This window comes from Temnothorax americanus, unplaced genomic scaffold (assembly GCF_048541705.1).
Source record: "Temnothorax americanus isolate GAGA-0224 unplaced genomic scaffold, ASM4854170v1 Scaffold24, whole genome shotgun sequence".
NCBI lineage: Eukaryota > Metazoa > Arthropoda > Insecta > Hymenoptera > Formicidae > Temnothorax > Temnothorax americanus.
The window spans coordinates 1,142,508-1,164,533 of record NW_027509381.1 but is presented as its reverse complement, the minus strand read 5'-3'; the positions used below and the strand labels follow the sequence as shown (position 1 = coordinate 1,164,533).

Here is a 22,026-nt window from a genome sequence, read left to right as displayed (position 1 = left end):
TTGGATTTACGTGCTGCATGTTAACAGAAATATTTATTTATTGTTGGTTTGGTCACAAAATGAGATATATCTAGTCTTTTTTTCATCTCATAATCTGTGTCGCATTACTGTTATATATTATTCATAACAATCATATTAAATCACACATTATAGTTTCGCCTAAATAAAAATATAAAATAATAACATGTTGTACATAAAAATATTAAAAAAGTATTTTATTATTTTATATATTTAAAACTCTCAAATAAGAAAAATATTATTTTGCATATTAATTTGCAGAGCGTTCAATTATCGGACAGCATTTTCCAAATAAAGTGGCCAATGTTGAATAACAGCGTCAAAAGAGATCTCCTAATAATTATGAAACGCGCGATTGTGCCTATCTAATTTACTACTGCACATATCATTAGTTTGAATTTGGACTCTTTCGTGGCGGTTAGTATAGTAAATTTTGTATTGTGTAATATCCATGCACCCATCGTCGACTTGGGATAAAATGACAATGTGAATTTTACTATATGTTTTATTATTTAGCTACTTAAAACATCGTACTCCGCTTATAATTTATTGGTACGAGTACAAGAAAAGTAAGACAAATGTGTAATGTGTTCTGTTTTACAATATAGTTGCATATATCTGTAATCAAAATGTAATAAAAATAAATTATATTAACAAGTAAGTATCCATATGTAATTTTTTATATCCACATAATGTATATTCATTAATAATAAATCCTTATTAATGTTATTTTAAATATAATAAAATGTAGTGAAAAATATGGTTAATTAAGTATATAATAATTTATTAGTAAGAGTATTAATATTTATAAAAGAGATATTTTTTTTATTTGCATATAATATCTTAATATTTATTTATAAGTAATAATTATAAGAGAAAAGAAAAATTTGATCTTTATTATACTTTCTTGTCATATATTTTTATATTGCTGAGAAGTGAATGTGAAAGTGTTAAACAAATCAAATAACATTGATGCTACCGAAGAAATTCTATTGTAATATATGTATGAATATTTGCTTGAGAGTATATCTTTGTAGATAAGCAGACAATAAAAAATTAAATATTTCATAATCGATATACAATAAAAAATGTTGAAATATCAAAATTGTTTTGTGGACAAAATTGTCCACAAAAAATGAAATACTAATAACAGTTAAAAGAGATTTATTCTTCCAAATGAATATTCCTACTATCTCGCAATTATCTTTAAAACAGACTTTCTCGAATCCCGTAAAGACTTTCTCCTAAATGATTTCTTATCAAACATAAAATAATATCTTTTAAAATACGAAAATATTTTATAAATTAAATGTAAGTTACATATCAAAATATTTTATATTTTAAAATATATTACCATGGTACACTATTGTAATAAAAAATAGTTGTAATAATATTTAACACTTTTAGGGCCGGTCGTTCCAAAATCTGTTGGTAAACTAACTAATATAATATGTAGTTAAATCATATATATATGTATATATATAACAAAGACATATATATATATATATATATGTCTTTGTTTATCCTTTACATTAGACAAAGATAGACATATAATTTAACTATTAGTTAGCTTACCAACAAGTTGGAACAACCGGCTCTTAGTATTGTAGCGCTGTACAGTGTGATTTTTTGACATCATAAAAGAATTATTTTTAATAAAACTTTGGTCGTCTATTCCTTGACATATAATAAAAACATTAATAAAACATAAATTATCTCAAAAATTATTATTCAAAATTATTATTATGCGGTAATTATTTAAATATTTATAATATTAAAAGCTATATTGTAAATTACAATTACTATATAAAACTTACATAAGTGTTAATAATCTGTAAAAGTAATTGAAGTGCCTTTCACACCTTCTTTATATGTAAAGTATTAAAAATTATATTCCGAAGAGTGCACGATATCACAATATCATATATAGATATTGTAACAGAAAATGTGACTAACACAGCTTGTAACCAAATCTATATGGATAGTATTAACGTTTCATACAGGTGAGCTATGGTAACTAATATTTGAAGAATTTATTTTCTCGCACTTTTTCATTGTACGTTACTATAAAACAATATTGCAATGCTGTCTATATATGGTTATAAATAAAATATTCTATAATAGACGTACGACAAAGGAAAAACTGAACCATGCAGGTATCTCGGAAACAGAGTTCACGGTTACTGGCCCTATAATATATTTGATGACAATTTGAATTTATTTTTCTATGTACCTGACTACATACCGAACTTCTTCTTTTATCCCGCGACTGTCTCCATGAAAATAATACATTGCGTAATTTTGTAGTAAAGGTATTATTTCGGACGAATATCACTTCTCAATTCATGAGATATTATTTCATAAGAGAAGGGGGATCGTTGCGTGGGGAAGTCTGTTATTATGATAATAATAGAGATATTTTATACGAAGAGGGAAGTCAAACGAAATGTTATCAAATTGAGAGAGACTATAGACATTCTGAGATTGTTGTTCTTTTGAACATCATTTGATTCGTCACACAACGTGTGCAGCAAATAATCGATTAAAATTTTTAAAGTATTTATTGGTTTGTCCAAATAAGTCGCTCAAAATTTTTGTAAGTTTAATACATTTTTAATATATTAAAAAATTGAAAATACATTTTTCAGATAAATATTACAATAATATTGTTGTATGATACAGTGCTTTAATACTTTGTATTCGTAACTTTTATTGTTAATACTAAATTTTTATATTTGTATATGATTATACATGAAGGCAAATAGTTAGCAATTATTTACAAAAATAAACAATCAAATATTTCGTAATGTGATATTGTACGTATTATTCATGCACATGTAACTGATGTAACACGTAGTTGGAAATCTCGATCTATTATAATTATGGCTCTATAATCAGTATTATCATAATAATAATCGACACTTGTAGTAAATAAGTATATAACATTAATCAAAACAGTGATTGATGTTGGGCAAGTGGATGTTGAGAAGTGATGTTCGGAAGAAAAGCGAAATGCCTGTCTTGAAATTTACGCTCACGGTTTTAGCGGTCGCAGGATGCTGGCGACCAACGTCGTGGACGTCGCTGTTTAGATACATAATGTATAACGCTTACACAGCGTCAATAATTATAATTTTATACACATTTGCAATGACCCAAATTATGGAGCTATTGAATGCTGACGACCCTGACGCAATTGGCGACGCCTTATTCAACGCTCTGATTTCGTTTCTGGCGGGCTACAAAGCAATTATTATACGGATAAATCACGATGATATTGCAATGTTAATTGATAATCTCGTCGAAAAGCCATTCAAACCGACAGATTTGAATGAAAACATGATTCGAGAAAAATTTGACAAGAGAATAACGTAAGTTACCTTTTAGTAATGTAGATTATCATTTATATTATCGACAAATCGCTCATTTGCTATAACAATGACATAACTAAAAAAATGTCATGTTTTAATTGTTTGCAAAAAGAACGGGTCTTTGAATAAAAAACTAATATACTTTTGTCCTTCTAGTTATTTACAAAATCGCCTTTAAAAATAATATTACAAAATTTTAATAATTCAAAATATTTAAACTTATTTTCTAAAAAAATTTTGTTTCTTGAGCAAAATATGCTATTTGAATTAAATTACATATTTTATATATGTTATTGGTTTTATAGGAATAATACATTATGTTATTTAACCCTCGTTATGGTAACGGCCTTCTACATGATTTTTCTGTCACTATTGACGGATTTCAAGAATGGAGTTTTATTGTACAAAGCTTGGTTACCGTTCGACTGTTCAATATCCATGCTATTTTCTTTCGCATACATTCATCAGATATTAACTCTAATATTTATTGGCCTTCTCCATTCCACGTGTGACAATTTAATATGCGGATTATTGTTGCACATTTGCTGCCAGATTGAGATTTTAGAGTACCGTTTATCAAACATCACGAATGGTCCAGGAAATCTGCGCGATTGTGTAAATCACCACATATACATATTTCAGTAAGTTTTTTTATTAATCCTAGAATACTACATGTTTGTTTAAGATAAATATGATCTTATTGTAATTTTACTAATAACAGTCGCAAAATTTTCAATTTTTTAATAATTTTCTGTTTTCATAATTTAGATTCTTTAATTAAAAATGTTAAAGTTAAAGTTTACTTGCAAAATTTAAATTAAGTGGCAAATTAATACTCCACATATTTTTCGCAATTTCTTTTGATTCTTCTCAAACAGAGATATGCATTTTAAAAATATATAAAATAAACAAATATAGAAAAAAGAACTTATTGTTGCATGTTACACTCTATTATTTTTATACTGGTGCATAGATCTATTCATATTTCCTTTTTCAAGATTTGCAAAAACACAATTACTGTACTTATTAGGTAACGAATAATATATTCATTTCTATTCACCATAATTGTATATTAGAAATATTGTATTAGAAAACAAATAATTTTATAAATTATAAAAAATATTATATTATCTTTGATGTAAGAATAGTGCTGAATGTAATTGCCATCTCCAGACAAATTTTCTTTAAGAATTATATAAGAGCTATTATATAAAGATATTTATTGAACAATAAAAGTATAAGATATTTTTTATGTTTGGATACTAAAGTTGCCAATGTAAATTCATCGATTAAACTATTAAACATCTTGGAAAAAATTGGTAGATAAATTGAAGATGGTTTTTGCAATTTTAGATACGCGTATATGCTGAACGATAGATTTTCCAAGATAATTCCTAGTGAGTTCGCAATGATCACGGTGGTAATGTGCTATAACTTAATTCATATGGCTTTTAAATCGTCCAATACCGTTTCTTATATACAGGACGTTATGGTTGTGGCATCCACTATGGCTCCAATTTTTTATTATTGTTGGTTCGGCAATGAAATCAAGCTGAAGGTAGTTCTAGTAACTGGTTTTAATTTCACAGTTATTAATCAGTTTATTTAAAAGAAAATTGCAACATCAACGTCTATCGCTGCAAAAAGAAGAAAACGTATACACGCACAGTATACATACACACACATTGTATAAGGGGGATAAGATATGTCACCTTTTATTATAATTTTATCTGCAGAGCCTCCAATTATCAGACAGTATTTATAACTTGGAATGGACGTTATTTAGCAACAATATAAAGAAAGGCCTTTTAATGATCATGAATCGTGCTACAATTCCAATCGAGTTCACCAGCGCAGATATTATTCCGGTGAATCTTGACTCTTTCCTAAGGGTTTGTATGAGGAATTTATTTTTTCCATCTGATAAATGTACAGTTCATTCAATAAGATTTATCAGTATAATTCTATGATTTTGTTTAGGTACTTAAGACGTCATATTCGCTTTTTAATGTATTAATACATTCGCAGAAACACTAACGTAGCACGAGATTGATAATTGCTTTATAATAAAGGACTCCGTAGAATTCTTATGGAAAATGGTTTTTGACAGTAAAAATTAGCAGTGACTTTGCTATTTTATATTTTATGTAATGCTAATAAAAATTTAACATTGTCACAATCTCCAAAAAAATCACATATTATAAAATAGCGAAGTTACAGCCAATCTTGTCAAAAGTGCCATTTTCCATAAGAATTGTGCGCAGTCCTTTATATCGTGTTTATATTATCAACACAGCAAGAGTGATAGTAATAAATTAATTAATAACAAATTTTCAAGAAAAAATATTACAAAATTGTCAAGGTATGTTAAGTACCTTATTAATAAATAATAATTAAATTAGTTTAGAAACGCGCGTAAGATCAAATAAGCCGAATATAAGTAAATTACAGAAAATGATTATTTACAATAAAGATATATAAATATAATTATTGCAAACGTTCTTGTGTCCGTGTGTATGTGTGTATGTGTGTGTGCGATGATTCATTTTCATCTTCTCTCTCATAAATAATTGATCAATTTATAGCTTAATATCTATTTAATATTTATCAATTAATATATATATATATATATATATATATATATATATATATATAATCTATACATTATTACGAATATCATGTAATTAATCCTTCAACACCTAATGTCTCTGAAATAGGCATTACATAGCATTTTTAATGTTGTACGTACCTGAGACTGTTTGAAGGAATATTACTTGATACTTTCACATAATATTATTATTTTTATCACTTTTTTCTTGACAAGAATGTTTTAGCAGGAATTGTTAACTCAAAAAAATATCCAAATATGTAAATTATGCGTTTTTCATTCATTACAATATTTATATACGCAAAAGTTTGGTTTTTATAATGAGTGATATTGGGGCAAAATTGAATGGAGATCTGTGCTTAAAGATTAAGATAATATCTTCTCTTATATTCTTATTTATATGCGGCGTAGCAAATGCATAAACATGTAACGAAGTGCTTCGTGATGTTTCAAGACTGATAAAAAAACAAAATAAATAAATACAATAATGATAGATATTATTAAGTGTATTATATTTATGTATTATTCTTAGTATTATCTCTCTGTAGTATTTTAAGACTTCCTACAAATAAGTCATAGTTTCTGATTTATTAATTATTATATGACGAATTTTCCCTTTTTTGTATAGTAATAAATAAAATATTTAATAAAATTATTAACTAATGCGTATACTAAAAAGCAACATCTAACAATAGGTACCTATAATCAGAGAAAAAATTCATAATGTATTAACTTGTAATAAGAATATAAACATTTTATTTATGCGCGTTCTCTCATTACTGCAATGCATATCGCTGTTCCATGCAGTTTTGTCATAAAGTCTACATATCATGAAATGACGTTACGCGTAAGCGTTATTATGGAGAAGTGTTATTGCGCACAGATAGATGCTGCAGTAACTCATATTTCAATAATAACGCAAATATGAGTGAGAGAGTTTAGTAAAAAAATGAAGATGTTTTGAGACAAAATAATGCAAAATTTTCAAGTTATATTCAATCAAAATTTAAAAAAAGAGATCTAGATTAAAACTAGAGTATAAAAATATTTTATTAAAACAAATATAGAATTGCATAATACAATTTAAGCAACACATTTTATTTTTGTATTTTGCCTAATATCACTGCAATTAATCCTATAAGCACTGTATTAATACTATTGCATTAATACACTTTTCTCTGGCGCATATCAGCGAAGGTCTTCGTATAATATTGTTTTAATTGCTACGATCACTATCAACATCGAGTAAAAAGAGTTGACGTAGTATCGTGGACGTTATTACGTCACTGTATATATAATAGCTTCTATGATTCACTTTTTCCCCGATGTTTATGTTCTACCGACAATCGTGAATAGAAATCGATATATTTAAAACGTAGTGTATGTGATGACATGTCAACCACTGGGTAGTGACAGTAATAAAAAAAAAAAGTAACTTGCGTGAATGCTTCATAGGGGCAACTTACACCTGGTGTTTTATATTGATGAATCTTCGAAAGTACATCCCCCTTGCCTTCTACCTTATTGTGGAAATATTATTTACCCCGCATCGCGTGACAAAAATTGCAGCTTATCTATACGTTGACTCATTGAAAATAATATTCCGCGCCGTTGCAAAATCGGTATTACGATAATAATAGAGACAGATAGGAAGAGGAGGTTCGGTAAACGGATCCCGCATTGTCAGAAAATGGTGTCGCGAAACTATATAGACATTTTGGATGTATCCCGCTCTCTTGTAAAATTTGTCCGTCATTTGACGTGTGAATGTGATTCAGCTCTATATATAATAATTTTTCCACAAATTATTTAAATAGTATCAATTACTTTTCAAGATATTTGTGGTAGACACTTTTAATGTCACGTCGAGTAATTGATGACTGTGTGAATTGATCACTTTGTAAAAGTTATAACAGATATAATAAATTTACAAGTTTTATACGTTAAAAGATAAAATTGTACTATATATACGCATACTATTATATTTCGTTTAACACTACATAATATATTGTGTTTGGCACAATTTAATCATTTTCTGAACATAATTATTTTTTGCATTCCTTCCAATGCTTGTAAATCATCAATATCTCATAAACAACATAGATATAAATATAGAAACAAAATTCGAGAAAACTATAGTAATGTGAGTAACATAAAAGCAAACGCTTCAAAAAGTGGACATAATAATTTTCCATAGTCGTTAGAATATTTTCATGAGAAATTTTGTATTATAGGAAGTACGCTTTCTGGTATTATGGCGTCGTCAGCCATATGCATAATTTTAAATGCCATCTTTGGATTTTATGAACTTGGAACTTGACATAAAAGGCATGGGTACGATGGGTACCATTCGACAGGCCAACTATTATATTTTATTTCGTATTCACTCACCAAATAATAGGTTATGTCGGTATGTCAATCTGTGCGGCTGTAAACGTTGCCTGTTGCCTGCCCAGCCTGCGATAGCCTGATGATATCCGGATTGCTACAGTGGCTGCAGGAGATCCGCGATCCGCTGTCAACTCGAAATCCTGCAATACCGATTAACGAAAATCTTACATAATCAACATAGGTATTCTTCGTGATTGTGTAGGTACGTCACCACGCCACTCAAAAAATACTGAAATATATATAATACATACTGGAATCTGGAATGCGCACCGCAAGCTACAGCTAAGCGGAAAACGAGGGCAGGAGACTGCTTCTCAACGCTTCAGGGAGACCACCTGGTCTTTTTCTACTTTGTACGCATATGTTAGTGTGCGACAAGGATAGGTGGCCCCTCTGACGGCTCTGACAGCACTTCCCTATCCTTCCCTCAGTTCCCCCGCGTTTCGACCACTTAGTGCGCGTTCCAGCCCTTTACCTGGGGTGCACACCGCGTCATTCTATCTTTGTTATTTATTAAAAAGTTGAACAAGAACAGAATGATGCTGGTATATGCATCCAAGTGAAGTTTTCGAACGCAACCTAGTATGTATATTTCAGTGTATGAGTTAGTTTTTAAAATTTAAAACAACTTCTGTCTTACTTCAAAAATTTGGAAATATTGTTTGAATAGACTAAAATCTTCTATTTAATCGTAGATACGCGTACATGGTACCTAAATCGCATGCAGGTTTGCGAAGATAATCGCTCTCCAGTTCGCATCAGTAAGCATGCTAGTGGTGTGTGCTATAATTTATACAAATTGGCTTCTATTTCTTTCGCGATGATCAATGGAAGTCTCATTACACTGATATTGTATACAGCTTGCATGTTTGTCACAGATCTTTCTCTATTGCTGGTTTAGAAATGAGACTCAAATTAAAAGTACATAATTAATCTACATATATATATATAATCTTATATTCACATATATAAAAAAGTCAATTAGATTTCTGTAACTACAAAAAATTTTTTTAAATTATAAAAGTAAAAAATGGAGACAAAGAAAAGGGAGTATCATTACACAACGCGTAATATGTTTCTAATGATATGCGGTGTTCTATTTACTTACCAGAGCATTGGAGTAGCAAACAGCATATACAATATGGAGTGTCAGATGCTTGATAAGAAGATCAAAAGAGATCTCCTGTTAATCATGAGGCGCTCGATGGTCCCCATTGAATGTAATAGCGCGATTATCACATTGAATCTTGATTCGTTTGTGTCAGTATAAGTCAATTATGTGTGAAAATATATGTTTACTTCTTCTTATAAATGTTTTAATTAATATTAAATGCATTTTAAACTTTTTTCCAGTTACTTGAAGCATCAGCTTTATTCAGCTTACAATCTATTGAAACGCTCTCAGCAGGAACATAATTGATGAATTAAGATTGTTATCATATTTCACGAAGCGACGTACAAGGTATGTTGAAGAGCAAAAATTGATGTATTTAACATACCGTTAACTAGACAATATATGAAATGTTTGCGCGCGGAAGGTAAATATTAGGACATATTTAAAATTTTTGGCGTACCTATAAAAAAAGATATTAATCATATGTTTATAATGAAAAATGAAATGATAGATTTTAAGACGATATTACAAAAAATTTATACTAACAGTAGATATATTTAAGTAGAATTGTTGTAAACGTTTTCGATATTTCTATTATTCAATATTTCTACTTGGGCTACAAATAATAATTATAGCCTGCGTTAAAACTGTTGACTGATATTTTATTATAGTAAGTAAAAAATATTGCAGAGAAAATAAATATATTAGAAGAAAAATTTTTTTTATAATAGCCGTGCATAACTACATAAATCCTTTAACTTTTCATCTAAGAATTAAGGAGATTTTCTTACTGTATTTGCTAAAGGGAGAGCAAGCGTAAAAGTCAATATTCAACAAAGCACATAATAATATTTTTTTTATCTCGACATATGACAGCAGACAGTAGACAGTACGCCGCAACAAAAAGCATATTACTATCTAACTGAGCGTACTGACTATCAACATTAAAATTTCATTGCTATGAAGTATAGCTAACGATTCACTACTACGCGACAACCAAAGTATTCACTTTGCGAGACAGTAAAAATATTTTGTAATGTACATACTATAACCGAACCATATTGAAGGTATATATGACGAATAATTGTGAAAATAGAGAGTAAATAATATATCATACTGAGGACAATTAAAAAAATTTATTCTACATATATCGGTCTGTCTCTTCTATCGTCTTCATGAAAATGTTATTGTAGATGTAGATGGAGTACATTATGTAATTTTCTAATAAAGCATATATCTCTCTCGAAACAATCTTGCGTCTTGGTTCATGAAAATATTATTTCTCAAGAACGTCGTTGGTAGTTCCGTATTATAATAACAACAGGGATATAGATACGCGAGAGACGGAGTAGAAATATCACAATTAGAAAATCATCGAGAGATGCAATAAACATTTATCCATTGTCATTTGAGAAGACGGAGAAACCAAGATTTTACCAAATAATGTTTGTGAGAATTACCTGATCAATTTAAATTAGTCTTGACAATATGATAGACAGTTGAAGCAGACACAAATAGTGCAAATTAATCGGAAAATTTTTGTAAGTGCACTATATGTATATGTATATAAAAGAACCATAATATTACAAAAAAATTGAATAGTTAATTTTTAAATGAATGCTTTATGTACACTTTACAATATACTTTACATATAGTAAAATTGACTAATTTAAAAATTGCATTTTTCATAAAAAAAATATTTTTACAATTTTTCTGTATATGATATCAAATATCTTTTTAAATTAAATCTTAAATTATAAAATATTGCTTTTTAAAGATTTTAAAAGATGCAGTATCTCTTCTTTAAATTATTAGAAGCATTCTTAACATTTTCTTTTTCCATTCTTGAAAGAAACGTATTTCGAATAATTTCGATCACGATAAACTATAATGTAATGTTAACAGCAAATTGTGTAGGCTAATTTGCATTAAAGAAAAAACTCAAATGCGCATGCTGAAATTTACACTCTTGATCTGCGCGCTCGCTGGATGCTGGCAGCCGCTTACGTGGACGTCGCTGTTTAAACATATAATTTATAAGGCTTACGCAATGTTTCTGATATTCTCATTATATATATTTCTGACTTCTCAATTTGTAAACATCATATTAAACGTCGGCAACTCCGATGAATTTACCGATGCCTTGTATATGATGTTGACGGTACTTGTAGCAGGCTACAAACAGATTTATATGTGGGTAGACCGTAAGAATGTGATGGTAATAATAAATGTTCTTACTGAGAAACCTTTTGCACCATATGAAACACATGAAGTAATGATTCAAGAGAAATTTGAGAAAATGATACAGTAAGTGTCATTATAAGATTGTGTAATTAAATCAATCACTCTTCGACGAAATTCTTTTTGAGTAGTAAGACACTTTGCCTTGTGTTTTTAAATATTTTATACTAATTATTTATACTAATTATTTAAATATTTTATACAAATTATTTATAGTAATTATAGTAATAGCTTGCAGAATTATTGTATCTATTTTATTAGTGATACAAATAATGTAAATTACATATATCATCTAATTAAAATTGTTCAAAACACATGTTTTTTAACTTTTTGTAAAATAACCAATATTTTTACAATTATAAATGCAAATAGAAAACTAAAAAATGTAATAAATATAAATAATAATGCAGGAGATGTAAAAAAAGAAAACAAGTTAAAAAACTGGCTATAATAAATTTTATAATTTATACTTTGTAGAAACAATACGCGGAGATATTTAACCATTGTCACAATGTCAATCACATCGATAATATGGATGTCTGTCTCCACGGATCTTATGAAAAGAAATTTGACGTATAAGGCATGGATACCGTTTGACTACTCATCTCCCGCTATATATTTTATTGTATATACTCACCAATTATTAGCCATGTCAACCTCTGGTATAGTAAATGTTGCTTGCGAGAGTTTACTTTGTGGATTCTTACTGCACATCTGCTGCCAGTTTGAAATTCTGGGATATCGATTGACAAAACTCACGCATGATCAAAATAGTCTGCGCGACTGTGTTTATCACCACAACCGTATCTTTGAGTTAGTCTATTTAAGTAGTTTTGTACCTAAAACAAAATTAATTTTTCTACAACAAATGGAAAGACAGCAATAGTTTTCGACTTATAAAAGATCAAAGTTCCAAAGATTTTCTGCATAAAAATAATTAGTGCCCGGCTAACAAGTATATAGTGAATAATTTAAAAAATGCAAGGATATAAACTGAGAATTTTTAATCTAATCGCAGATATGCATATACAGTGAATAATATGTTTGCGAAAATAATCGCTATCCAGTTTGCTGTGAGCATGTTGGTAGTGTGCTCGAATTTATATCGAATAGCTATGGCGGCTGACTACGTGAGCTTTATTCCATTGATGATGTATACGAGTGCTATATTAGTGCAGATTTTCATCTACTGCTGGTTTGGCAACGAAGTCAAGCTAAAAGTACATCTTATTTAAAAATGGATCCTATTTATATATTAAATATTATTTAAAATAGAATTGCATTGCTAAATATAGGAGAGTTAACAAGTAACCTTTTTTAAGTGTCACAGGCCGATTTTTTCATTTTTTGGATTTTGATTTAAGATGTCAAAACATGATTTTTCATGTAGACAATAATTAGTATTAAACGTGCACTTATGCACAGTGTCTCATTTTTAATGACAGAATAAAATACTTAAATCAAAATTCAAAAACTGAAAAAATTGAATACCTATCTTGAAGTGTGACACTTGAAAAAAGTTATCTGTAAGAAAAAATATATAGGTGAGATTATGAGAGATGGTTCTCATTAATGTTGTATAAAAATACTACAATTTCAGAGCCTTCAATTGGTAAATAGTATTTATGACATAGAATGGCCGGCGCTCAGCAATAACAACAAGAGAAATCTCTTATTAATTATGAAACGCGCCATGACTCCCATCGAATTTACTAGCGCATATATAATCACAATGAATCTCGAGTCGTTCGTAGCTGTCAGTATCAAACAATTAAGATAAATATTATTACTAAATATTGCAATTATTTCAGATAACTTTTAATGTATCTATAATTTTTTACAGTTACTTAAGATGTCATATTCAGTTTTCAATTTGCTGCATCAAACGCATGAATAGTAACATAATTATAATAAATAGAAATTGTTAAAATGTAGAAATAAATATTAATACCTTGTTATAGTATCGACAAGATAATCCTCAGATTTATAAAATTTTTATCGAGAATTTTAATTAATGCTTCTTGAAAAATTATGATACATTAACCCACGTTTTAAGAATAAATAAAAAGTGTTAATTAAAGGATCTCATCAATACTCTTAAAAATTTGTGTTAATGCTAAAGATATGAATAAAATCATTATAAGCATTTCTGTGTACATGCATGTGTGTACGTGAGATATTTTATTTGTTCGGTGCTTTTGTATTACAAACATGCTTTGTGTGAAAATTATCAACTTTGTATTTTAGACAGCCATATTGTATTATAACACATTATAGCAATTAAAGTAATATGTATATACACATACACAAGTATATCAATAAATAAATTTTAATTTGCATTATACCATTGATTTATGTGTGTATGTGTACGTGAGTGTATGTAACAAATATAAATTCAAGATTAAATTTTTTTCTTACCTTATTTACGTTCACGATATAAGATAGAATAAATGCAGGAATCAATATAGAAATAGCATGTCCCGATATACATGTCAGGCCACACGCGATAGGGCAACAAAAACTTAGTAAATGTAAAACTGAGTGTATAGGCTATTGGTATTAACATTTCATAGAGGTAAACTGCAGCTAATAATTCCTTAACTGACGTTCAGAGATGTATATCCGATAAAATTGTGAATAATACAATAGAAAGAAATGTCTAATATTTTTGCATACGCGTATACACGACGAAGAGCCTATATTAAAGTATTTTACAAATGGTTGACAATAACTTATAATTTATTAAGAGTTCTAAGAACTTGTGCTTCTCCCTATATCTGTTTTCCCTCTATCTCGCTGTCTCTCGACATAATAGTACATCATTCAATTCTCTAATAGGACATGTATATCGAAATATTTCCGCATTTCAATTCATGAAGATGTTATTTCGCGAGGTATTATTTCGCGAGGTATTATTTCGTGAGATATTATTTCGCAAGTTGTAGGTATGGATATTACAATAATAACGAAAATAGATATAAAGGATATGTAACGAACAGTATCATTATCAGAAAGTCTCGAGATATTCTATAGACATTCCGAGTCTCTCTCCCCCTTTCAAAATCGGATTATTCACTTTCATTTGAGATGCAACGAATGTTGAGACAATGCTTGTAAAAATTATATAAACAGTTTAAATAAATTTAAAAGTGAAAGGTTGAATGTAAACGTAAGTAATTCATGGTGCAAAGAAATCAGAAGAGCTTCGTAAGTGTATAATATAAATATTATATGCATATCAAAAGCTTGAAGACAGAAAATAAAATCTTATTACCAAGTGATTTTGATATTGGTGTTCTTTTATAATTTATTCGTAATGTAAATTATCTTTGTAAATATAAATTCTTCTCAACAGAATTTCTATAAAAATTTAATCAAATTTAATCAAATTGAAATTTAAGAATATTTTTTTCAATATTTGATATTATTTAAGCAATATTATACAATTATAATTTATGCTACAGAAAGTATACACTTTTAAAATAAATAAAAGATACTTTAGGCTAAATGTACTTCAGTTAACGGCAAGCATAATTTTGTTAAATAAATTAAGAAATATAATTTTAACTTTTATGATAATTTCTTTAACGTTTTTAGTAAATTTATTTTATTTCTAGTATGTGATCCTTTTCTCTAAAAAAGAAATGTCTTTATAAAATAGTAAAAAATAATGTAATTAATAAATATTAATTAATGTAAACAAAATTATATAAAAAATTTTTATTAAAGAGACTCAAAAATGCGGGTGCTGGAATTTACACTCCTAGTCTGCTCATTTACTGGATGTTGGCAACCGAATTCGTGGACATCGTTATTTAAACATATAATTTATAAAACATATGCAATGTTTCTTGTCTCCGCATTATATATATTTTCGTTCTCCCAATTTATGAACATCATGCTGAACGTCGAGAACTCTGACGAGTTCACCGATTCTTTATACATGATGTTGACCGTATTTGTCGCAGGCTATAAACAAGTTTATATGTGGATAGATCGCAAAAATATTATGATGATAATCAACTTTTTTTACGAAAAACCTTTTGCAGCAGGCGACACACGCGAACTTATGATTCAACAAAAATTTGATAAAATAGTAAAGTGAGTATTATTAATTTCACGAAAAAATTTCTCACTGATTCTTTAATAATACGTTTTCTAAATAGCAAAATATTTCATATATGTTTTTTAAATACTTTAGAACGATACTAATTATATTGATTTTGCATGACAACTTACACAAATAAATCTGTAACATATATATATATATATATATATACATATATATATATAACAGAATTTATTAATTTTTCCAAAAACTGCCATACTTTTCTTTAAAATAAAAGAAAAAACAGTGTTTCTATATTTATAAATAAAAAAGAGAACTTTGATACATTAATAATTAAGTGATAATAAAGTAAAACAAGACTTAAAAGAAAATTAGTTAAAATAATTTTCATAATCATTTTATAGGAATAGCACATTACGATACTTGATGGTAATTTTGTCGGCAATTATATCAATAACTGTGACGTCTGTATTTACGGCATTTATGAGTAAAAATTTGACGTATAAAGCATGGGTGCCGTTCCATTATTCGCATCCTGTTTTATACTTTCTTGTTTACTGTCACCAATTGATAGGCATGGCAGCCTCTGGTATAGTAAACGCCGGATGCGAGGGCATGATTTGCGGTCTTTTATTAAACCTTTGCTGCCAGCTTGAAATTCTGGAATATCGATTGACAAAAATGGCAGATGACGAAAACATTCTGCGTGACTGTGTTTATCATCACAACCGTATCTTTGAGTTGGTTTCTTATGTAATTTTGTTACTTTTAATAATTTGAATTATATACAATACAAAATCCCATATTCGTAACAATCGTTCTTTTAATAATATAAAAATAATTAAAGCACATACTTAACAAATTCCACACAAAGTCTTAATTTTTATTTACAAACCCTCTTTGAAAGCAATTTTGGACTAATTTTTTCTTATTTATTGAAAGTTTCAAGAAAGATAAAGAAACTTGATATATCTATTTTTATTATTTTATTATTAGATTCCTTAACAATCCAATTTGTATATAATTTTAAAAGCCGCTCGCGTAAGAAACTAAGCGTCTTTTATTTAATCGCAGATGTGCGTACACAATAAATAACATGTTCGCGAAAATAATTGGTCTCCAGTTTGCGGTGAGCATGTTGGTGTTATGCTCGAATTTATATCGAATAGCAATGGCAACGGATTATGTGATCTTTCTTTCATTGATGGTGTATACAAGTGCCATATTGTCGCAAATCTTTATTTATTGTTGGTTTGGAAACGAACTCAAAGTGAAAGTATATATTTCTCTAAAATGGATTGACATATACATATTATACATATATACCATTAAATATAAATGATAAAAGAGATATATCATTAAAAAAAGTAGGACGAATATGACATTTCTTAATGTGCAATTCTTTGTATATCGTAGAGCCTTCAGTTTGCGAGTAATGTTTTTAATGTAAAGTGGTCAGGACTTAGCAATAGCAGCAAGAAAGGCCTTTTAATAATCATGAAGCGTGCAACTATTCCTATTGAATTTAGTAGCGCGCACATAATTACGATGAATCTCGAGTCATTTGTAGCTGTCAGTATCAAACAATTCAGATAGATATTATTACTAAATATTGCAATTATTTCATATAACTTTTAATCTACAATTTTTTTACAGTTACTTAAGACGTCATACTCAGCTTTCAACTTGTTGCATCAAATGCAAGAATAACGTGATAAACAAAAGTTATTGTTCATACTTAACGTATTATAAAATCACGTACAACCCATCATATTTAAATACAAGATCCATATCTCATTAGTATTGACTATAGATAATTGTCACGAGACTGAGGTACAATTCTTATGGAAATTTTCATGGACGTAATTTCGGTATTTGAAAAGATATTAAACATTTTTTTAAAAAAGATATAAAAATTGCATAAATTAAAGCACAGTGTTAGTATCTCAAAAATTTCATATTAGTACTAAAAATAAAATTGTTATAGTAGTCGGCATAAAATTGGTAGTAGTAAACATTTCTGTGATATTTCCTCTCCTCCATAATTCTCCATATTCCTAATGTAATATTAAATTACAAAGATTTACATTAAAACATTTACTTTTTATTTAAATATTCTGGTTTATTATTTAGTACCTTGGATAAGCATTCTGGATTAAATGTTACAGAAGCACTAAAATATCGTGCATATAAAGAATTAATAAAGTTACATATAAACAAATATATTTATAAAAAAAGTTTAGTTTGCGTTACTATTAATGTAGTGTGTGCTTGGACAAATCTAAAATTAATAATTAGGATTTTTCCGTACCTCTTATTTATTTGTCCTTGATTAAATTCAAACAAACAATGTGTCACGATCAGCGGCGCATTTTATTGTTTCTATTGATTTCATAATGAACTTCATCTTTTAAATGCTTTGTCAATTTGCATGGCATGAAACCTGTGAGCGTAAATGCCCGTGTGTGTGTGTGTGTGTGTGTGTGTGTGTGTGTGTGTGTGTGTGTGTGTGTGTGTGTGTGTGTGTGTGTGTGTGTGTGTGTGTGTGTGTGTGTGCGTGCGCGCGCGCGCGCGCGCGCGCATTACGCGCATCCGTGCAATTCGCTCCGTGCGTTTCAGCGCCATCTACCGCTATCGCCATGCAATAAAAATGGAAACAACGATGAGATAAGAGATGTTTATTATTATATGTTGATTATTTTACTAAAGCTTCTTGTGCAATAGATGCAGTGTATTTTTTTACATTTTACTGTTAATAATTTCGGTAAGTAAAAATTGCTATACGCGCATAATCTATGATTGTTACTATATAATTGGAGGATGACTGCACAGCGGTATTTATGTCACTTTAATTACTGAAACTCCTATTTTTTATATCAGAAAACAATAAATAATAACTACTGTTAATTAAATATTGCTTTAAAAAATGTCAGTAATAAAAAGTAAAAAATGACGCAACAACTACGATGACCCATTTTTAATAATAATACGTCTAGTTGAATAGGAAAATATTCCACCCTGAGTTCACTATTCTCTCACCCGAGCGCTTTCGTAGCTCGTGCTATCCCCTCCAACCAAACGCACAGAGCGAATATAATATGGAACACAATAATCAATTACTTTTACGATATATCGGGTGCCCTAGAATTCTTGGTACTTTTTTCATATTTAGATAGAGCGAGCCAAACTGAGTCGAAAAGTCATGTACCATTTTGCAATTTTCGCAATAGTTGACGAGTTATTAATGATTAAAAATCGACGTATTAGCCCGCCCTTCGCCAAATTCAAGCGCGCGGCGAGATGCGGCCGCCCCGCGATCGGCGCGCGGGCAGTTGTTTACTACAAGCGGCGATGATTACGCACGAGCGGCGCGTAACGCCGGGCCCCTGTCCTAAGCGATGATAGTTTCTCGCCTTTTTTAAATAGAAATAAAATTTTCTAACAACATAGAAAATTTTTTTGTGCGTACGTATGTACATATGTGTGCACATGGCACATGCATAAACAGAAAAATATCAATTTTACTGCTTAAAAAAGCGATTACTCAATTTACCTTTTTTTTTTAGTAAGTAACGGTTGTCTTTAAGCAAGAATATTTCCTTGATAATAGTCTTAAAATGTACAAATTTTAGAAAAAGTCTTTATTATGTACTCAAAAGAAGAATTTATACTCCTTCAAAGAACATAATAAAATTTTATCAAAAAGAAAAGTAAAAATATTAAATAAAATAATATGAGGACCCTCGAAATTAAAATAGGAGAAGGCTATGAGGGTCAGACGCAGATCACAGTGCGTAATATCAGAAATAAGTGATTTATTCGTCGTTTTGATACATTACATCGATCCGTACGTTTCGGCTCAGTTTTGAGCCATCTTCAACGGTAGTTACAGAAATTAAGTTACACGTTCTCCGTACCGTATGGTGAGTTTACTGATTCAAAGTATCAGAAACATAGACCAATTGATCCATATATCTGTAAATTTGTTCAATTAATGTTGAGATATTAAAAAGATCCCTTAGGAAACTCATCATACGGTACGGAGAACGTGTAACTTAACTTCTGTAACTACAGCTGAAGATGGCTCCAAGCTGAGCCGAAACGTACGGATCGATGTAATGTATCAAAACGACGAATAAATCAGTTATTTCTGATATTACGCACTGTGATCTGCGTCTGACCCTCATAGCCTTGACTTCTCCTATCAAAATAATTAGCAAATTGAATTTTTGTTTTAATTTTGTATTCTTAACTAAAAAACTGAATAATTAGAATGTAGAATATTATTTATTTTAAGTAATATTATCAAGAAAACATTTTTTGTAAAGATCATCGTTACTTAAAAGAAGAGAAAACTGAGTAATTGGTTTTCTTAGCACTAGAATGATATTTTTTTACGTGTGCGTATACGGCACGCCATTTTACTATTTAATATCATCATAAAAATTCTATCAAATTAAATCGATACTTTAAGAAAAGAAATTATTATTATGTCTAGACATACTTATAATTTATCGAATTATTATTAAGCTATAATTGAAAATGCAGAACTACAATTATGTCTAGACAAAATATTAATTCTGAATTTATTTTACGTTATGACAAAAAATTTTCGGGAATTAAAATTATGTACATAATTGTAATTCCCGAATTTTACTTATGTACGCAATTTTCATCCTTGAATTTCTATTATGTATACACACAATCGTAATTCTGGAATTACTTTTTTTCTTTTGGTAAGTAACGGGGTTCTTTAAGAAAGAATATTTTCTTGATAATAATCTTAAAATGTATTCATCACAAATTTTAGAAAAAGTTTTTATCATGTACTGGAAAAAAGAATTTATACTCCTTCAAAAAACATTATACTATTTTATCAAAGAAAAGTCAAAGTAATAAGCAAATCAAATTTTTGTTTTAATTTTATATTTTTAATTGAATAGTTAAACAATTAGAATTTAGAATATTATTTGTTTTAAGTAAAGATAGTGATGAGTGTATTTTAAGATTATTATAAAAATGAAATATTCTTCGCGAAGATGACCGTTAAAAGAAGGGAAATGGAGTAATTGGTTTTCTTAGCACTGGAATGATATTTTTTGCGTGTGAATTGTGCATGAATAGCAATCGCGATATAAGATCGCGAGCCAAAAAGTAATTTTTTTTTCTGTGGCAAGAAAATGATAGAACGCTATCATTTCCACACCACCTTGCGGTAGAAAACATGGCGCATTTTTTTTTAAGTAGTGTCCCCAGTAGGTCTAATCCACTTTGCATTAAAATATTTTTATATAGAACTGTTCGAAGTGCTCAAAAAATATCATTTCATGGCAGTGCTAAGAAAACCAATTACTCCACTTTTCTTCTTTTAACGGTCATCTTCGCGAAGAATATTTCATTTTTATAATAATCTTAAAATACACTCATCACTATCTTTACTTAAAACAAATAATATTCTAAATTCTAATTGTTTAACTACTCAATTAAAAATATAAAATTAAAACAAAAATTTGATTTGCTTATTACTTTGTGCACGGGGGGGTATGAGGCGCTCCCCGGATTTGCGATTGGTCAACTAAATTTCTCGAAGGACCAGAGGGCCCGTGCCCTCGCGAAAGCGAATAAAGCGAAGCAAGCAAGCGAATATAAAAAATGCGAGGCGACTCACCGTGTCGTTGCCCGGCGCCTCCTGGGTGTCGACGTCGTCCTCCCGTTGGCGAGATCTCTCGCGTGCAAGGCGAAAGCATGCAACAGTCCGGTATAGCAAGCGGGCACGGACAGGCAGGTATAGCAAGCAGGCACAGATAGGCAGGATAGTAAGCAGTCACAGATAGGCAGGATATCAAGCGATTAGGCCTTCGTGGTCTGCGATAGGCGACCGAGCACTCCGAGTTTGCACATGCAAAAACGGTAACGTGTGAGCTTCACGACGTTCGACTGGTGAGTGCCTCTTCGGCGTTCTCCGGCTCGCGCACCTGCGAAGTACGGCGCGAGCGAGTACCGAATTCTTCTCATAATTGGGGATGCCACCCGTGGGCGGGCAGCACGAGTCGGGTGAGTCGCGCGAATATCGACAAGTGTATTAATCGCGATCCATGGCACCGACGTTTCGCTAATAGGCGCGATAATTTAACCCGGTATAATTAGTCAATACGAAAACCGTACCATTAACAATGTGAAACGACAACACGAAATCAATCTTATAATTAACTAC

The 22,026-nt window shown here is 29.7% G+C and overlaps 3 protein-coding genes and 1 long non-coding RNA gene across 11 annotated transcripts; 3 read left to right on the top strand and 1 right to left on the bottom strand.

The window, feature by feature from the left end:
* Window positions 1–1,645: 1,645 nt before the first annotated feature.
* LOC143898768 (odorant receptor 49b-like) lies at window positions 1,646–5,747 on the top strand. Of its 3 annotated transcripts, none has more exons than XM_077408463.1 (6): window positions 1,646–2,614; window positions 2,977–3,389; window positions 3,695–4,030; window positions 4,743–4,947; window positions 5,126–5,281; window positions 5,370–5,747. In XM_077408463.1, the coding sequence occupies exons 2-6, from the start codon at window positions 2,983–2,985 to the stop codon at window positions 5,424–5,426; spliced, it is 1,161 nt and encodes a 386-aa protein (XP_077264589.1). In that variant the 5' UTR covers window positions 1,646–2,614; window positions 2,977–2,982; the 3' UTR covers window positions 5,427–5,747. The 3 variants fall into 3 exon arrangements, with proteins under 3 accessions (XP_077264589.1, XP_077264591.1, XP_077264590.1); XM_077408465.1 differs by having other exon boundaries at window positions 1,650–2,614; window positions 3,065–3,389; XM_077408464.1 differs by lacking the exon at window positions 1,646–2,614 and having other exon boundaries at window positions 2,672–3,389.
* A 2,641-nt stretch (window positions 5,748–8,388) lies between these two features.
* On the bottom strand, window positions 8,389–21,883 carry LOC143898785 (uncharacterized). 3 transcript variants are annotated; one of them, XR_013257294.1, is made up of 6 exons: window positions 21,481–21,883; window positions 18,124–20,013; window positions 9,497–12,582; window positions 9,101–9,280; window positions 8,640–8,967; window positions 8,389–8,528 (listed from the first exon to the last, which is right to left on the bottom strand). It is a non-coding gene; the product is annotated as an uncharacterized LOC143898785 (long non-coding RNA). The 3 variants fall into 3 exon arrangements; XR_013257292.1 differs by lacking the exon at window positions 18,124–20,013 and having other exon boundaries at window positions 21,481–21,877; XR_013257293.1 differs by lacking the exons at window positions 18,124–20,013; window positions 21,481–21,883 and adding an exon at window positions 14,162–14,296.
* LOC143898776 (odorant receptor 46a-like) lies at window positions 10,921–14,144 on the top strand. The gene is made up of 6 exons (XM_077408491.1): window positions 10,921–11,043; window positions 11,408–11,809; window positions 12,221–12,556; window positions 12,762–12,963; window positions 13,344–13,499; window positions 13,587–14,144. The coding sequence occupies exons 2-6, from the start codon at window positions 11,448–11,450 to the stop codon at window positions 13,638–13,640; spliced, it is 1,110 nt and encodes a 369-aa protein (XP_077264617.1). The 5' UTR covers window positions 10,921–11,043; window positions 11,408–11,447; the 3' UTR covers window positions 13,641–14,144.
* Window positions 14,553–17,813, top strand: LOC143898775 (odorant receptor 46a-like). 4 transcript variants are annotated; one of them, XM_077408490.1, is made up of 6 exons: window positions 14,553–14,688; window positions 15,712–15,844; window positions 16,217–16,552; window positions 16,887–17,088; window positions 17,229–17,384; window positions 17,469–17,813. In XM_077408490.1, exons 2-6 carry the CDS (start codon window positions 15,729–15,731, stop codon window positions 17,520–17,522), a joined length of 864 nt encoding a protein of 287 aa, XP_077264616.1. In that variant the 5' UTR covers window positions 14,553–14,688; window positions 15,712–15,728; the 3' UTR covers window positions 17,523–17,813. The 4 variants fall into 4 exon arrangements, with proteins under 4 accessions (XP_077264616.1, XP_077264614.1, XP_077264613.1 ...); XM_077408488.1 differs by lacking the exon at window positions 14,553–14,688 and adding an exon at window positions 14,756–14,912 and having other exon boundaries at window positions 15,473–15,844; window positions 16,887–16,941; XM_077408487.1 differs by lacking the exon at window positions 14,553–14,688 and adding an exon at window positions 14,756–14,912 and having other exon boundaries at window positions 15,473–15,844.
* Window positions 21,884–22,026: the final 143 nt, after the last annotated feature.

Excerpts from the sequence above, each read along its gene's own strand:
- LOC143898768 (XM_077408463.1), top strand. The coding sequence starts at position 2,983 with ATGTTGGGCAAGTGGATGTTGAGAAGTGATGTTCGGAAGAAAAGCGAA. Across the intron at positions 3,390-3,694 it reads AAATTTGACAAGAGAATAAC|GAATAATACATTATGTTATT; the intron begins GTAAGTTACCTT and ends TTGGTTTTATAG. Across the intron at positions 5,282-5,369 it reads ATCTTGACTCTTTCCTAAGG|GTACTTAAGACGTCATATTC; the intron begins GTTTGTATGAGG and ends GATTTTGTTTAG.
- LOC143898776 (XM_077408491.1), top strand. The coding sequence starts at position 11,448 with ATGCGCATGCTGAAATTTACACTCTTGATCTGCGCGCTCGCTGGATGC. Across the intron at positions 11,810-12,220 it reads AAATTTGAGAAAATGATACA|AAACAATACGCGGAGATATT; the intron begins GTAAGTGTCATT and ends TATACTTTGTAG. Across the intron at positions 13,500-13,586 it reads ATCTCGAGTCGTTCGTAGCT|TTACTTAAGATGTCATATTC; the intron begins GTCAGTATCAAA and ends AATTTTTTACAG.
- LOC143898775 (XM_077408487.1), top strand. The coding sequence starts at position 15,483 with ATGCGGGTGCTGGAATTTACACTCCTAGTCTGCTCATTTACTGGATGT. Across the intron at positions 15,845-16,216 it reads AAATTTGATAAAATAGTAAA|GAATAGCACATTACGATACT; the intron begins GTGAGTATTATT and ends ATCATTTTATAG. Across the intron at positions 17,089-17,228 it reads GAAACGAACTCAAAGTGAAA|AGCCTTCAGTTTGCGAGTAA; the intron begins GTATATATTTCT and ends TGTATATCGTAG.